Source organism: Stylophora pistillata, chromosome 6, assembly GCF_964205215.1.
Source record: "Stylophora pistillata chromosome 6, jaStyPist1.2, whole genome shotgun sequence".
Classification (NCBI taxonomy): domain Eukaryota; kingdom Metazoa; phylum Cnidaria; class Anthozoa; order Scleractinia; family Pocilloporidae; genus Stylophora; species Stylophora pistillata.
In genome coordinates this window covers 15704850-15723214 of record NC_142524.1, presented here as the reverse complement: position 1 = coordinate 15723214, position 18365 = coordinate 15704850, and the positions used below count along the sequence as shown (strand labels likewise).

The following is an 18365-nucleotide window of genomic DNA, read 5'->3' as shown; positions in this document are numbered from 1 at the left end:
TCCAATTCCAAAGGTGCATTACCGATATTAGCGCTGGCTTTAAATATGTTGTCATCCGCGTAAGCATGAATAGTTGAGTCCGATCCAACAGCCTCGGGAATATCATTGACGAAAATTAAAAACAGTAGAGGTCCTAATGTGCTACCTTGGGGAACTCCATTGGTTAGCGTAAGTTGTGACGAAGTCGAGTTATTTTCAGTAACACACTGTTTGCGATTGAGTAGATAGCTCTGCAATAGCTTTACAACATTATCTGGAAATCCATATGATCTTAATTTTACCCGGAGAATGTCATGATTGATCAAGTCGAATGCCTTGCTATAGTCCACAAAAACTAAGCCGCTGACGTTGTTCTTATCAAGGTCAAGAAGGACTTGGTCCAGAAGAAACAACAAAGCAGTATCCGTGGAGTGGTTTTTACGGAACCCTGATTGGAAGCGGTATAAAAGTGAATTTTCTGTTAAGTAGGTGTTCACAGCATAGAAGATGTGTCTTTCAAAGACTTTAGAAAGAAGTTTTAGTTTTTATAAACACTTTGTAAACAAAAGTTACAAGCTTTTTATTCTCAACGATCCATTCTTTTTACGAAAGTAAAAAAAGGAGTGGAGTGAGAAGTGAATACATTTGATCATTTGATTTTTGAAGCATCAATATGAAATCCCTTTTTTGTTCATTGTGCGCTCTAAAGTTTGAAACATACGTCTGATTAGTTTGTAATTTTGGATGTCTTCTCTCACAAGGCTGATATGAAAAATAAATGATGTCTTCCAGATCGTAACAAATGCAGACAAAAGCAAGAATTCCGAGGTGAATTTGTCGAGAGGGACCCAAGTGCCTAATCTTGCCTTGAGGCCTTACCAGGAAGCCCAAGATCGAACAAAGAGGAACATGCGTTCAGAAATCATGGAGACACTTAAGTCAGTGGCACTTAAGTATGTTCACTTTGAACCTGGGAAACCATTAGTCCAACTTATGGAGGACATCCTGCAAAGCAGAAGGTGGAAGCAGCTGTTTGGTCCATTGCAGCAACTTCGCCTCATGCAAATGAGTTTCTTCAGGCATTGGCTAAAGAATTCAAAAACTTCAAGGATAAGCAAAGGAAAATTCAAAAGGACAGAAACAAAACCTTTTGATTGGCAACACCAAGGACAAGAGTAAAATTGCTATGTTTGGAGACACACCATTAGATGTCAGCTCACGGGTTGAAACAGCCAAAAAGATTGGCAGATTGCGTCATTATGGAGATAAGAAGCGGCGCCTTTTGTCCATTGTTGCATGTGATTACACTTTTAGTTTTCTGCAGAACCTGTTCCAGTGCTCTCCCAACACCATCACAGCAGCGAGAGTACATTGTATCTTGTTTGGAAGTGGTGGAGCTAAGGGACCATCACACATTCCTTAAAAGGAATTACTCTAAGTTAGCAGAAAGACACTCTTCTTGCTTAGAGCTTTGTCTTGCTTACGCATTTGGGACTTGTTCTGAGGAGCACCCCGATAGTATGCAAGAAATGACAAAGTTTTATCAAGTTTGTGATAAACTACCTATTTCACTGCAGAATTCAGCTAATTCCACTGAAAGTGAAAAGATTGAAAGCAAGCTTCAAGAATCAATGAACACGCACTGGAGTTATGTTTCGCATCTTTTGCGGACAAAACATCAAGCTGATTTCTACAAGTTTGTCTTGAAGCACTTGAAGCCTGGAGAATGTGTTATTGTTATGGACTATAAAATGAAGTTGGAACTTGGCATGCGAACACGAGAGAACCAACGCAATTGGTATGGAAAACGGGGCATTTCACTCCATGGGTTTTATGTTATTGCCCAAGTACTACCAGACCAGCGACCTGCAGAAGTGATAGACCTGTGGTGTGAAGACACAAAACAGGACACGTGGTTCACACAGAGTGCTCTAGATATTGGCTTTCGCTGGCTTGAGTCTGGATTGAATCTGGCTTGAATCTGGATATTGGCTGTCGCTGGCTTGAATCTGGATATTGGCTTTCGCTGGCTTGAATCTGCATTTCCTGGATTCAAGGTGTATTTGTTTTCTGGTAAGTGTTGTTAGCACATTTCAACCTCTCTGGTTTGCCATCTAAAAGTTACAGTAATCTTGGCTTACATGAATTTGGTAAATTAGCTGTTGGTCTAATATATAGCTACTGTACAGGTAAAAGGAACCTTTTCTATTATAATTGTCATTGTTATTGCTATTGCTAATGTTGTTATTACTATTAATATTATAGCTGTATTATTATGCAGTATACACGTTTGGATGCTAGTGAGCTAAGCAAGATAGGGCGAAATTCGTAGCCTATCTGCATGACAGGACTGTTAACTTTTATATCTAATACTAAAATATGAATGATCAATATAAAACGATAAAAGTGTCAATTATTATTATTATCATTATTATTGTCAGGGCTGTGCCCTAAGGCCCTAAGGGTACCCAGGTGCCTCAGGCGACCGTGAATAACTTTTGCCTTTGGGCGACCAGATAGACTTCCTTTTTTTCATATAAGCTTTATGCTGAGTGCCCTTGATCTCATACTTTGGAACCTTTAGGTTCCTTGTAATTTTTCTTAATGCACAGCCTTGATTATTATTTATTATTATTATTATTACTATTATTATTAATATTATTACATGATTACTATACATTTACATGTATTTTGTACATTTGCCATGACAACTAAACTCTGTTTTCGCTTTTGTTGCTCGTTTACAGACAAGGGGCCCCACTACCATAATACCAGCTCTTTGGTCTACTTGGCAGAAGTGAACCTATGCTTTGATGTGTCTCTGGTTGAGTACAATAATTTTGAGGCAGGGGAAGGCAAAACCGTGTTGGACACCCATTTTGCCCACATTAGCCACAAGATTGTGCGCTGGGTACGTGTTGGAAATGACCTGGAAACTGGTGAACAATTGGCAGAACTTGTTTCGGTAAGTTAGGGATTCATTTTTTAATACATGTTACTTTGCTTTTCTCTCTTCGTTATATTTATTCCAGCTACTCTTCCCCCCCAAAAGAAGAAATAAATGACCTTTCTTGACTTTCACACACCTATTTGAGTATAGTTGAATTGTAGTAGCAAGAAGATAGAGCAAGTCTGCCTGAAAAAGAGAAAAGGTCTGGTTTTCAAATTATCAGTTTCAATCAATTTTGTCACATGTGGGTAATTTGAAATAACAGGCAGGTTGCATCTGACAGTTGTGATATTTTGCAGTTATTACACAGAAGACTACCATAGATGAAATATCTTGTACTGTAGGGAATATAAGTTGATTTGTTTTTCTCAGAAGTCAACCAATTTTGATTTATACTGTAAATTTTTTTTTGCAGAGCATCAAGAATATATCTTGCTTTGAGCTCTTGACTGACAGAGGAAAAGCACCAAAGAAAATGGGTACCCTCAAGGACATCTCCTTGTATGGTAGCTTCACTTTTCCTCTAGAAAGCGATTATGCTATAGGCTTGGTGGCCAGATCTTTGGCAGGAGTCGGAAAGGAGGTAAGGACAACCAAGGTCCAATTACAGTCACTTTGTAGAAGAACAGTTCCTCTTGCTGGAGCTACTGGAGCTACCATCCATCAAGAAATTACTCCAACAGAACGAGCAGAAACCCAGTCCACTGTGCCTGCTACTGCATACAGTATCAATTTTGTGCAACATGTACCTGAGCCACTCATCACTGCAAACAAGGCCAGGGAGGATTATTATGTTAACAAAGAGAAGCAACCACCAGAGGGGTTTGCCATCAAGAAGCAAAATGGTAAGCGGGTGACATTTACCATGGCACAAAAGGAGATAATGGTCCAATTCTATGACCGTCAGGCCACTCAGGGAATTCGTGCCAACCCTAAAGATGCCATTGAGGTGATGAAGCAGTGTGGAATAGAGCCACTGAAAGAAAGCCAAATCCGCAGCTGGTGGAGCACCTATCACCAAAAGAGAAAGAATGCTGCCAATGCCCTTGCTGAAGAAATGGCAACATGTAGCTTCCTCTCCTCAAGAAATCAAAAGTCCAACGCTGTTGAGCCCAAACACCCAGCAAACAGAACCTGATCAACCAGTCATGGATCACTCGGATGTAAGGCCAAGCCCTGTCAGGGAAGGTGAAACATAGACTACACAGGTTAGAGAGGAAGCGTGCCCCCAGCAAAGTCCTGAACATTTGCGACAAGACCTCCAAGGAAGCAACAGCCTGCATACTCCTGCCGTTTTGGAGTGGCAATTTCCACTACAACTTAGCCAATCTACCATAAATGGTAGGATGGGTAGTAACGCCTGTACATTTATTGCCTTGAGATTTGGCCATCTATACTTTGCTAATGGTCTGCAGCCCCAATTGCCTCGCAGCTGCAAAACAACTGGAAAGTGTCACTGATTGAAGCCATACTGAGTGGCAATGACAAACATGATGACATTTTTGAAGGTGATGCAGTCAATGTAGCAGTAGACGATGCCATTGAAATTGCTGGGAGGAGTGCTTTGTGGACAAAATTGACCATCAGTATGACATCATTGGTGCAAATCATGTGGAGCAGCTGAAAGACGTATTCAAAACACTTGCTATTGCTAAAGTTCAGAGCTGCCATGTAATAGTTACTGGTGGCCGATCGATGCTACTTATAATCAATGGGGATGGGTCGTCGATGATAATTGATTCTCACCGACACAAGACCACTGGTGCAATCATTGCTTTTACTGCTACTGGCCAGGCAGATTATCTGGCTCTTTGGTTTACAAGAATGCATTACGCTTCCTGGGCCATTTACATTGGTGCAACTTCCATAGTTTCTGTTTCTTATAACTAACAATGGAATCTTCTTTTGTCTATTGCACGCACACATAAGTTTCGTTCTAAGACAGCAGATATTTAACACTTATTCCACTCTCGCTTGTTGAATATGAGATGATTATAGCCAACTCGGCGCTACGCGCCTCGTTGGCTATCTATCATCTCATATCCAACAAGCGACAGTGGAATAATTGTTTTATTAAAAAAACGCCACCAAGATATTAGACAAATCTTCTCGACTTTATTTTGTGAGAAGAAACCGGATTTAACAATGTACAGAAATTAGATTATGGTATATTGGCTCATATACCATAATGGCTGAGCCAATAAGAAGTCTTGAATTGCATTATCCAATGATCCAGTTTTTAATAATTAGAGTTACACGTGGGATGGGTGATTTCCAGGCTACAGGCTAGCTCACACGTATAAAGCGAAACCCATTTTATCCCAGATTGTGTGGTTCCAAGAGATATCCACACCTCCCCCATGAATGTTTTTGTTGTGAACACTCCCCCCCTAGAATTTCCAGACAAGAGTAAACAAAATATAGTTCAAACAAGGATGAGCTACACCCCTTAGTTGAGAAAAATGAGAAACAGAAATAGTCAAGGGACAAATACATAAATTTGTTTAAATTATGTATATAGAAAAATAAAATATGAAGATTTTATTGATGGACAAACTTTGCAAAAATGAAAACTTTTATTGCTGTTAGTGTAACACACTCATTGTAAAATAGGGTGCGTGACGTGCTGATCAGATCTGCGCGAAAATAGTGAAAAACTTTTACAGGCGTCTCGTTCAATAAGGCTACAACAGAAAAGAACGCGGCATAGAGAACGAAAAACGAATCGATTTACCATTAGATATTAGGTCCTTTCTACATTTCGATGTCTCGAGTAAGGCAGGCAATTACAAATCTTATTTGGTTATAGGAAAAAGCATCCTCAACCTCGTCTTTAACTGACCGCAATTTTCCATCACTGTTCTTGACGATGGCGGTCCTGATAACTTGAAACGCATCGTTATCGACTTGAAGATGGAACGCGAGCACGTTTTCATCGAGTGGTGCATTCGCCGCGAAGGAGTCGATAGCATAAACTTCCGCCGTAGCCAGCGTCACTTGCGTTTCACGTGCATTGGACTGGAAATCTTTTCCCTTCCGTAAATTCTCAACCACTGCAATCTTCTTATTTGAAGCAGGATTTTTGCCGTACAGCATGAAAAGGTTTCGTTTCTGAAAAATATCAAAATAAACAGTAACAAAACAACAGTACTGGTATGACAAACACGCACGAGTTAAATGACTATGCGACGATCTTGTGAAAAAAAAAAAAAAAACACTCGGAGATCTTAAGAAAAGTATTGTTTATTTCCAACGATTAATCTTTGAAGATTTACCTCTGTTTTGCTTTAAAATGTCACGGAAAGTCAAATTGTAAGCGAATGCAAATATGTGCTTTGGAGTTGTCAGTCTGCTTGTCTGTTTTCTGTAATTGTGTGTAAATCGGTTTTTCTTCCATCGAAAAGCTGAAGTCAGTAAGACTCCAGCTAGATACAAGGGGATTTAATGCGACTTTTATTCATCGAATTCCTTCGGTTACTGTGGTGAAATTTATGGTAGAAATGTCCAAATTCAAGGGACTTGCCAAGAATAGGCGAAAGGTGTATTTATAGAAGAACTCAAAACTTCGCTCAACTTTTCACAAACGAACAAATTGTGTCGAAGAATTCAGATATCAACAATTGAGAGTCACATTGATTAAGGTAATCATTAACTGCAACTACCTCTTGTTTTAATATTCTGAGTTACTTTTTGTGAAGGATTATTAAATAGTAACTCCTTTTTAGGCCGCGTTTCAATCTTTTTATAAACAAATCAATTTTTGCCGAAAAACCAAAGTGATTTGAGAGCGAGAGAGAAGAAAGAATTAATATTATTTATCACCAAAAGGTCGTAATCTAAGTCTTTGCTGAAAAATTGTGCCCAGCTAGAAAAATGGACATATATTTGTGAAAAATTGCAACGAAGCTTGAGATGTTCTACAAAATAACTCGAGCGAAACGGATACCGCCCGCCGTGAGCGGGCCGGATGGGGAGAATACTGCCCGCTCTCGGAACTAATTGCAGGGTTTGTAGAATATCGCCCGTTCACGAACTGAGAAAAAAAAATAAAACAATGTTCTAATAACTAAAGTTTCGATAAGCAATTAAGGATAAAACCAGCGATATCAAAGAATGATGTTTCGACGGCTCCATCCCATCATTCTCAAATTCAAATAAATGCATTTTGTGAGTTCATTATATAGAAAAAGTACGTGTGAAGGTGTCAATGCATATGATTAAGAAATAAAAACGATAAATAAAAGATAAAAATAGTTGAATAAAGTACAAGCGTGGTGCGCTTGAAATGTTTGATAAAAAGTTTTGCTTTGATGCAGTCAGATTGAGTGTTGAGTGTTGGTTTTCTGTCTTTGTTGAAGAGCATTTCATAAATTAAACAATCCAGCTTCCGATGGCATTCCTTGAGGATGGTAAATTGGTCATTAAGATCTTTGTTCCTTAGATTGTGTACGTCCCGTACGTGTTTACCAATGACAGAATGCTTATGCTCATTGATGGGCTGAAACAGGTGTCGGCACGTATTGCCGACATAATCTGCGTCACAGAGATCACATTTGTATTCATAAACAACGCATTGTTCGTTAACAAGAGGTGGTTTGGGTTCCGTCACTTTGATTTCATCAGCAATTTTTTTGCTCGTAAACACTGGGCACCAATGGCTGTTAATTTTCTTCGCGAGATCGGGTAGTTTTTCTCGTACTAAGTCGGCTGACCGTTAATCTTTAAATGGTATAGTGATCCTAACGGGCTTATTAACATTAAGCGCCTATTTTCGGACTTGAGACTCGATGAATCTGGTGATTGCACAGTTAATGAGTCTCTCAGGTTACTTAAGCTTGAGAAAGATCTCTTTCAGGTTGTCACATTCGGCAGCGAAAAGGTCAGGTAAAGATGAGAGTCGATGTGCACGATTTAACATAGTCGTTAGAAGAGATCTTTTATACCTATTGTCCACATGGCTTTGCAACGCTGAATAAAGCACACCCTGCACTCAACTTTACCATGGAAGTAGTAATCAAAGGCGAACTGCCTTTCATAGGAATGGAACTTATGAAGATGGGTAACCAAGCTAGAACATGCGTCTACAGGAAAACAGCAGATAAAGGCCTTCTCCTCCATGAAATTCGATCCATAAAACTCGGAATGCCTCGTTGGCACTTTTTTCAATAATCGTGTAATTCAAGCTGTGTCTGATATATACATACCAACACCTCGGGAAGCTAAAGGTGTTGGAACGTGTTCAAATTTATAGCCAGGTATAAACATGTCAAAGTTTACAGAGGCAGCTGTACTTATTTTAGTTTCGGAAACTCCAATTACAGTAAAACTGTAATTCAATTCATCTAACAAGTGCACCTGAAGGTTTTCAAGGTTTCGTCTTAAACTTCTTACGTTACTATGAGGCAAAGAGAAATTTCCTTCGTTGCGAGGTAGCTTTTTTTTTAAGAGGTTAAAGCTATGTGGCGAATGATAGTGGCTCTCATTGTTATCAGAAAACAAATCAGAATCGGGGTTTATACCATCATGTTTGTAGATTTAAACAGAACAGATCTAAATCATATAAACTTGAAAGTTTATTTAAATACTTCTTGGTAGGCAAATTATTGTTTGTGATGTTATTAAATCAGCATTGCAAAGCCATATGGACAATAGGTATAAACGATCTCTTCTAACGACTATGTTAAATCGTGCACACCGACTCTCATCTTCATCCGACGTTTTCGCTGCCGAATGTGACAACCTGAAAGAGATCTTTCTCAAGCTTAAGTACCCAGAGAGACTCTGTAACTTTACAATCACCAGATTCATCGAGTCTCAAGAACGAAAACAGGCGCTTAATGTGAATAAGCCCGTTCGGATCAGTATACCATTTAAAGATCAACGGTCAGCCGACTTAGCACGAAGACAACTATGCGATCTCGCGAAGAGAATTAACAGCGATCTCTGCCCTGTTTACGAGCGAAAAAAGATTTTCTGATGAGATCAAAGTGACGGAATCCAAACCACCTCTTGTTAACGAACAATGCGTTGTTTATGAATACAAATGTGATCTCTGTGACGCAGATTGTGTCGGCTATACGTGCCGACACCTGTTTCAGCCCATCAATGAGCACAAGCATTCTGTCATTGGTAAACACGTACGGGACGTACCCAATCTTAGGATCAAAGATCTTCGTGACCAATTTACCATCCTCAAGGAATGCCATCGGAAGCTGGATTGTTTAATTTATGGAATGCTTTTCATCAAAGACAGAAAGCTAACACTTAACACTCAATCTGACTCCATCAAAGCAAAACATTTTATCTAACAGTTCAAGCACATCCCGGTGGTATTTTATTCACCTATGTTTATCTTTTATTTATCGTTTTTATTTCTTAATCAAATGCACTGAGACCTTCACACGTACTTTTTCTATATAATGAACTCACAAAATGTATTTATTTGAATTTGAGATTGATGGCATGGAGCTGTCAAAACATCATTCTTTTAATATCGGTGGTTTTTATCCTTAATTGCTTATGAAAACAATATCCAGGAAAAAAAGTCAGTGCAGAGAATCATGGAGCTTAGGTCGCACAATATTTATTAGTATGCCGAACCCAGTCTTCCTCCTAACATGTCTCTTGAATATTTTTGATATCAGCGAATTCGTGGTCAGATGACATTTCAGTATTATCCTGAATTTAGGCCTGCGATAGTTAACGAGGCCATTTTTGGCATCAAATGTTAGTGTTTCCGGAACAATACTTAGTTCGGCCGAACTTTCACTTTCCTGTACGCTCATTTTAGAAGTAGCTTATCCCTTTTTAATGAAAACAAATAGGCCTTACAATTGTATTTTCATTTACGGCGGCCCCGTGCAACGCAATATCGTGGGAGGATCAAGCTGACGTACTTTGATTTGGATCCAATCTCTCCACTTCAACTCTCCTTAAAAGGTTATTACTGTCACACGCCTCAATTAGGGAAAGAGAAAGTATCCCAGTTTGTAATTCCGCCTCAAAATGCCTCGGCTTCCGTTTGGTGGGAATATGTGACGAGACTTCCACAAATTCCTGAGTAACTGCCTAACAGTGAAGATCAAGTTAGGAAGTTTTCCAAGTTTATTTAGGAATAATCACCAACATTAGATATACAGGATACATAAGCTTGCTACTAGCAACATTTAGGGGAGGCGAGTAGTGTTGAAATAATTTTCCTCCTCAATAGGGACCTCTCCGGAATCCCAGAAATAGGTTTGCTGAGTGCCCCTTCCTGGTTTTAACTTTAGTGTTAGACCTTTTGTAAGTGTAAATACAATGCCTGATCTTGTTGGTATTAAAATGAATTCCATAGAGACAACTGGGAGTAAACAGAACGCAGCTGGTAAACTGTGAAGTCGTAGGAAATGACATTTTTTTCTTGATTTTACAACGGTGTTTCAACTTGATTCACGATTTAATTCGATACAAATCCCACCCCAATTCTTCTTACAAATTGCAAGTGTTAAACTAGTGATATAATTGAGCTTTAACTGCGTGTACTTCTTTAATCTTTAGAAATGGTGGAAACGAAACGGTGTTATAGCGGTGTGAAGTTGCCTAACAAGTTCATTATAGATCGCTTCAGTGGATTTTAACGAGCGCATTCGATTGGCTTTGAGTCTTTTTGTCTACAACGGTTCACCTAATTCACGTGTGCTGGGACTTAACCCCGAATTCTATTAATAACACACCACGCCTAGATCTTCAGTGTGGTCACAGTCGTGTTCTCCCCACTCTTCGTGCTCACAGTTGGACACTGAAACCTCTTGCCCTTCACACTGAACGTCGTCCAACCAAATGGGATCGATACCTTCGCCGTACGCTGCACAGCACACTGGCTTTCCTAGAGAACCATTGAATCCAAGTTGGCGACATATCACGTCGGCAGCCTCTTTTTGCTGGTTATCATCACACACTGTACCCCATGTTGCATTGTGGTAAACCTCTATGCGACCGTAGCTTGATCCCCCGTTCACTAAACGAAGGAGGGATGAACCAAAAGAACATTGCACACCGGCGGCCTCTCTATGAATGCAATTATTGTTTTCCCAGCCGGTGTGGTTGCATTCATAGAGAAATGATTCATTTCCTAAGCACCCCGCTTTAGTCATCCATACGGTGCCATTTTCTTCTCCTCGAGAAGCGTTTCCGTAAGCTTTGGTAACCTGAGGGAAGCCCAGCTGCCTGCAGACTACCGTCGCGTCCTGGATGTCCCAATCATCGCTGCAAATGGTGCCCCACTTGTCATCATGAAATATTTCCACGGTTCCAGTTAATGGTATTTCACTTCTTTTAAGGCGAATGGAACCCTCTGTAATTGCTGTTTCAAGGTTCAAACGAAAGGATAAGTCCATACAACGATATGAAAGTAGCACAAGCATATAAAATATAATGTCGGAAATAGTACGTTTTGACTTTGCAAGTCCTCCCTCATGCACTACTTCCTATTGAAACTGCATCTCTTTGGAGTGAGGAGTCCAACAGTTATTTACAGGAAGTACCAACCCGTGGGGTGAAGCAGATAAACATAACTTAAAACTAAAGAAAATGGAGAAACACAGAGAGATAATTTAGGCGTTGTGCAGGATTTGTAGGTTTCCCGTGAATGATTATTATTATCATATATACAGTAACAGAAGTCTGTTTACCCAGTTCTCACTTTGAATTCTTGCTCATGAAAAGGTATACTTCATAACCAACCTTCCTGTCGTTTGCAATTGCACTCGTTCTCCTACATTATCCGTTCGAGGTTGGCCTTGATATTTATGGAATTTCGATTGTACATTGCGAAGAAAATGCTGAAGAAATAATTTATGCTGCAATGATGTTATTTGCAGGAATTCTAATTGGCTGAGCGCTTAGTTGTTTCTTTGCCCGTTTGGTAACTGTAAAGTCCAACCCACCTCGGTAACTTGCTTGAAACCCACGCTTTGAATATGAGTAATCAGTTGTGAATACAATGTAAAGGTGGTTCGATGAGCTTGTAATAGCTGGAGGTAGGGAGGCACCACTAAAGGAACCAATCTGAGGGGAGTTGGAAGAAGAGCCATCGTAAATCTCCAAAATATCTGTATCCTCCTCTGTTTCAAATGTATAGAACGTTAGTTCTAATTTTGCATTGGAAGATACACTCCATTTGCACTCCATGTGATTATTATACTTAGAGTAATCCCTTAAGGTGGAAAATATAAAACCAGTTATGTTTGTTTGTTCCAGGCTGAGGTCTGCACAGGAGCTGGTAGTCGTTACTACTGGTGCTGAAAAGAGAAGGAAAGCATTACGAAACATTAACAACTGTTTGAAGTCTGACTTGGGAAATTCCAACACTTCCCTTGGGTAAGACGTAGTGATAATGATAGAACCAGTGGTAGAAAAAAAAAACAGTGGTTAACCGAAGACAGCTCTTTGTTGGAGTTTAAACCATGTAGTTTATGACTGAGAATCGCATGTTGTTTTACATCTTTCCCAGCCTTTTGATGGAATTATGATATAAAAGTGTAAAATGTTTTACTGTGGGAAAACCTTCCCTTTTTATGGTTGATCACCTCTGCGGCTAATCTTTTTCCCGGGCGGAAAATATGGAACCGATTGTAATTTTCGCGTTAATTTGAATTTAAATCCGAGCTGTTCGTCTTTGTCTGTGTCGATACTCAAGCTACTACAAGTCGTTAAAATGCATTTCACAGTGGCGCTAGCTTCGAGCTTCATTTTCATTCTATCTAAGACAAAAGTATAAAAAATAGTCATAGTTTTAGACCGATAGCAAACACCTCCAAAATTCCTTGAGGTCCTCTTGTCGATCAAATTGGGTCAATCACCTTCGAGCAGGCCAGTAAGCGAACATAAAAGCACTATTATTTAAGTGGTATAAAGATTTGCACTTGCATAAAATCTCTACTTAATACCACATGTCCTATGTAAAGATTTCTATGGAACAAGTTGAGTAAAAGCAGGGTAAGCACTCTTTTTCTAGGTCTGTGTGGAGGTATATCTAATAATATATTGTCGTACTGGCTCATTGCTGGTGGAAATCTTACCACTGCATTGCTTTCCATTTCCAGCAAATCCAGGTTTACAGGAACAAGAGTAAGAACCTTGGGTGTTTGTGCAAACTGCATTTGCATCACATACATTTACGGAGGCACTGCACTCGTCTATATCTAAGGAATGAAACGAGTGCCAGATCATTGCATGGTCAAATATAAACAGCCGCAAGTTGTTTCGGCATTTGGGGTAATTCTGACTGGAATTATAGTAGTGTAAATATACTGTAACGATCAAACGAATTCCTTGGATTAGTTGGCTACATGAACGTGTTATTGGAGAATATAACCCACATTCTAACTTAGGCACTAGACACTTGAATAAATAACACCACGGCGATAAAAAGTCAGCAGACAGTAGTCATCCCAGAATTGCCGTCTTTAAAATTTAAACACAACGAATATATGAGATTCATATATCTGAACTGCGGTTACAGAAACGTATTTGTGCACGATCCTCGCAGTAAAGAGCACTATTTAAGCAATAGTGAAAATAAGACCTGAAAAACTTCAGGCCTGTACGGGATTCGAACCACTGACCTCTGCGATACCAATGCAGCGCTCTACCAATTGAGCTAACAAGCTCAATTGTTAGATATATTCGTTGTGTTTGATTTATCATCTTACGGGTTTATGTCGAATTAATTTAATGACCTGCTCTCAGTTGGCTTGTTAGCTGAATTGGTAGAGCGCTGCACTAGTATCGCAGAGGTCAGTGGTTCGAATACCCTACAGGCCTGAATTTTTCAGGTCTGATTTTCATTATTGCTTAAATAGTGCTCTTTACTGCGAGGATCGTGCACAAATACGTTTAAAATTTAAGTTAGTATTTTAATCGTAGGTGAGAAGGATCTGAACACTTGGTCGTAGCTGCTGTTTCTGTACCTCGATTTCTACGTGTGATTGTGTTTTTCCTTTCCTACGATTTAGATTATTTAACGGAAAAATTATAGAAAACCTTGTGGCTTGTTGATGTACGCAAAAGTAATCAACCATGCCGACCATGCTCATACCTGTACCTCTACCTCACTTGTACCCGCCGTGGAGTACGACTATTTTAGTTGTTTCGCCGCTGCCTTAGAGTATTTGCTTACTTTTCATTATCTGACAGTGTCCACTACTTACCAAGAGTATCCATGTCGCAGTGAGCGAGTATGCTCTTGGAAGGTATAATAGAATTGAGCCAGTATTTACCATTGACGGCCTTTTCTCCTTCGGTGGCCTTTATTTCCCAACAAGAGTCCGCAGGTAGTTCAAGTATGGAACCGAGTGCGACTAATAAGAAGAAACGAATTAATCTGTTAGTGTTATTTGAGCAGCAGTCCTCTGTGCAAGTGCCAGACTATTTTATTGATCATTGATGTAAACATTTCAATACAGAAATCGTTTATCGTCTGCCTTTTGAACAAACTGATCTGTTCTGTAGGGAACATTGGAATTTGTTAGGGTAAGGACGTTTTTGTAATCGATTTTACGTAGATAAAAGCGCCTCTTTTAATGCTTGCAATCGTGTCATTTTCTCGGATCTCTCTCAGACGCTGCAGTCAGGAAACTATGTGGTTCAACGTTTAAATTGCATAGTCATTATCATGTGTTTGTTTAGAGGGAAAAAAACCTGTTTGATGGTGAGGTTCCCTAAAATTTCAATTTCTCTTTTTCAAACTAATGGAATTATGGTTGATGGTTATTCCACGCGGTAACTCACTGGTTAGTTAGTTTTACCTCTGTCCTTATATCTTCTGAAATAATATCTGTCAGAATCGTGGACAAAGTTGTCAGGCTTGGCCTCTTTCGTACGGTCGCTCAGTTCGCATAAGCCCTGTGAGATAACGTAGTTGAAGCTTTGACACCTTTTGTCATTGTTGCACGCAGTCAGACAATCTAATGAGGGCAAAGCAGGGTGAGAAGCCTCTATGGTCTGAAAAACATGTCCTTTAAGCATCATCCCGTTGATCGAGTGTTCTCCTCCACAGGGTTCAGGTGAGGCTGCCTGGGTCGTTTGACACATAATCGCTATCATCAAAGCTATAACATGAAAAGTTCTTGAACGCACCATCGCGTAAGACACTTCAGGTACGTTAAACCTACAGAAAGGATGTTGGAATTAATTCTCGACATTTTTAATCTTGCATCATTACATTCCCATACTGGAAAAAAAGAACGAGAAATCATCGTACTAGGGGCGACATACTGAAACATCGCTCATTTAGAGATTTTAAATTTCTCTTTGGCTTTCTCGATAATAGAGGCTTATAAGACGATAGAGGATTGTTTATGCTGGTGACCCGCGGTCATTGCGCCCATAAATATTTGTGGAAGATTTGGCTGTATCTCAAAGAAATGCCGGGTTATCCTTTCTCGCTTCTCTCGAAGTTTCCCTATTTGTCTACGCCCGTTGCTTTCAGGACTCTCGCTACTCTCGCTACTCTTGTAACTGTTTAATTTCCTCGACGTCTTTTTCAGGAACGCCTTTACCGATCTTCTTTTTGTTTTAATTGTTTCGAGAAACTTCCTAGGCCTTGATTTTGACTTCTCATGACATTTTTTTGGCGTTCTGTAAATCATTAATGACTTTAACAACACAACGTCCATCTAACATCTTAATATTCTTCAAAATCTTGTTTGTTTGTACAATTAGTTGTTTGAGAACAATTACCCTCATTAGCAGAAACTGTTGTGTAATTTCTTCAATCAACCAAAAAACACTAACTCTTCTACAAATACCAGTCACGCTGACACATGAAGAACAGAAGAGACACACACACAAAAATGTTTTTCGTCCGTCTGAGAGTCCAGGATATAATTTGGACAGATAATTGCGCAAATAAGGAATGGTGAATGAAAGAGAACTCTAACGACGTTAGATGGATCTTGATTTGCCAACAGTTATTTCTACCTCATCTAAGGAAGTAATTTCAATGTATCAATGTATCAACAAAGTTGAAATGGTAAATTGGCCACCGTTACGATTATAAAAGCTGACGTTTCGAGCGTTAGCCCTTCGTCGGAGCGAATAGAGGAATTGTGGGTTGTGTGTGCTTTTAAAGGCAGAGAATGGAGCTACGTGATTGGTGGGAACAGGGCAACGAGAAAAACGCGAATAAATTAGTGGAATGAAAAGCGTTCGTGGGATTTAGACTGTGGGATTTAGAATGCCGGTTTGAAAGATGAGCTTTTGTTCAAGAGTTTTACGGCTTTCCGTGCTACCTAAGTGTAAGGAAAGACCGCAGATTGCCATGTGTTGCTTAGAATGATTAGGTAAATTAAAATGTCTAGCGACTGGTTTCGATGTGTCCTTATCATTCCTCTCCACGTCGCGAAGGTGTTCTCGGAATCGGTCACCTAGTCTTCTGCCTGTTTCGCCGATGTAAATCGTTTTGCAATAAGAGCAAGTTATGCAATAGATTACATTGGCGGAGGTGCACGTGAAGTGATCGGTGATCTTTATGGATCGTTTGGGTCCCGATATTTTCTCAGTGTTGTGAATGAAAGGACACGTTTTGCATCGTGCATGAGCGCATTTAAAAGTGCCTGGTTGGTCATTAGTCTGAAAAGAACTTCTGACCAAAAAATTGCCTATGTTTTTGTCGCGTTTGAATGAAATGAGCGGAGGCTGCGAAAAGATAGTGCTTGTCTCTGGATCATTTTGAAGTAATTTAAAGTTTTTAAGAATGATGGATTTAACTGAGTGGTTGTGAGAGTGAAACGTGAGAGTGAATGGAATGCGGTCGGAATCTTCCTTTTGTGACGTTTGTAATGCTGAATGTCGATCAATAAGTTGGGCGCGGTGGTAACCCGCTTGAACGACAGAATCAGGGTAACCACGTTTATCGAAAAACTGGCACATTGACTCTGATTTGTGGTGGAAATCAGAGTCATCACTACATAAACGACGAAGTCTTAGAAACTGAGAAAAAGGAATGGAATTCTTAACGTGAGATGGATGCGAAGACAAATACAACAAGTAACTATGGGAGTCTGTAGGTTTGTAATACACACTGGTGCATAAACCGTCGCCTTCAATTGAAACTTTGATGTCTAAAAAGGATAAAGAATTGTCAGAAATTTCCCAGGTATATTTCAGAGCCGGGTGAAAAGAATTGACTTACCATTTCAACTTTGTTGATATATTGAAATTATTTCGTTACCCCCACTGACGCAGCCCCAAACAGTTTCTTTAAAAACTATCAGCCTTTATTCATCTGAAGAAGGCTTCCTTATAATGCAGATTTTCTCAGCAAAACAGATTTCTATCAAAATCTGTCGAGTTTTGCTGGCGCTTACTTTAAGTTGTTTTGTTTTATTTCTTGCACCAGGTTCTAGTGTCTTCAAAACATGAAACAAAGTGAAGCATGACCAATAAAGGAAAATATAAACAGCGGGAAAATACGTGATTAAGAATTAAAACTTCATTTCAGCAATTTACATTTCAGCTGCAAATCTGTTTGTGTTGAAATGCAGGTAAAAAATTGTTTTGGTTGAAGTTTGTGTAGAATTTTCCCGTAACTCTCAACTATTCTTTTTATCAACATGGAAAATGAATGTATTTTGTTCATGATAATGATTGATCAGAACAAAATGAATTACCTACGTCGAAGCATCTGCGTTTGTGACTCCTGGGTACTTAAGTTAACTAAGTTGGTTAACTAAGGTGTGCTTTTCTTCGGTAAAATGTCTCCAACCTATAGTTGAAACGATTATTCCTATCGCAGTTTTCTAGCGTGAGATGCTGTTTTTCGCTTCCCTCCCTATTGCATTGAAAAATCTCATAAATGAGTGGTAATTGCTTAAATGTGAAAGAGAAGCTAAATAACCTAAATTCAATTGTTAGAGTATATGCTGTTGAAATGGAGTAATGATCCTGTAGGCATGTCAGTTAATTTTTTCGAATTTGTTTCGATTAATGTTTTTTTCCTCTGCCATATTTTGTGCCGAAGTTACATGATTACGTAATAGCGACAAGCTAGTTAAAGTAAGTATTGACAACTGAGGAGTAAATGATTCAAATTTTCACTTGCTCTCCATTCGGAAGAAGACAACATTTTCAGTTTTTTAGCTGTTAGGAATATTAGCTATCTACCACAGGCTACGAAATATTTAGAGTGAACTAAAACGAGAACGCGTTGAAAAAAAAAGTCGAAGGGTATCCTATTTTTTTCTCACATTCACGAACTGAACGTTTTTACTTAAAAAAAAAAAAACAAGCATATTCTTCCTAGAGTGCTTACCAAATTTGAGTGTTTCCTGTCTTTTGTTTATCCTCTTTTGAGCGTGTAAGTGAGATGAGAGTAATGAACATTAGTCACCCATTTGACACCCTCTTAGTCAAGGATCCATTGTCATGTAGATTTTTGTTTCTTTTCTGTTGC

The 18365-nt window shown here is 39.3% G+C and overlaps 1 protein-coding gene and 1 non-coding gene across 2 annotated transcripts; one reads left to right on the top strand and one right to left on the bottom strand.

The window, feature by feature from the left end:
* The first annotated feature begins 1097 nt into the window (after positions 1-1097).
* Positions 1098-6677, top strand: LOC111347633 (uncharacterized). Its single transcript, XR_015988656.1, has 5 exons — positions 1098-1909; positions 1988-2052; positions 2727-2944; positions 3345-4058; positions 4129-6677. It is a non-coding gene; the product is annotated as an uncharacterized LOC111347633 (transcript).
* Positions 6678-10025: 3348 nt separating this feature from the next.
* On the bottom strand, positions 10026-15074 carry LOC111320907 (uncharacterized). The gene is made up of 5 exons (XM_088724558.1): positions 14719-15074; positions 14122-14271; positions 12991-13113; positions 11857-12210; positions 10026-11273 (listed from the first exon to the last, which is right to left on the bottom strand). The coding sequence occupies exons 1-5, from the start codon at positions 15050-15052 to the stop codon at positions 10633-10635; spliced, it is 1602 nt and encodes a 533-aa protein (XP_088580684.1). The 5' UTR covers positions 15053-15074; the 3' UTR covers positions 10026-10632.
* Between the last annotated feature and the right edge of the window lie 3291 nt (positions 15075-18365).

Excerpts from the sequence above, each read along its gene's own strand:
- LOC111320907 (XM_088724558.1), bottom strand. The coding sequence starts at position 15,052 with ATGGTGCGTTCAAGAACTTTTCATGTTATAGCTTTGATGATAGCGATT. Across the intron at positions 13,114-14,121 it reads CTGCGACATGGATACTCTTG|ATATAGACGAGTGCAGTGCC; the intron begins GTAAGTAGTGGA and ends TTCATTCCTTAG. Across the intron at positions 11,274-11,856 it reads GTTTCAAGCAAGTTACCGAG|CAATTACAGAGGGTTCCATT; the intron begins GTGGGTTGGACT and ends ACCTTGAAACAG.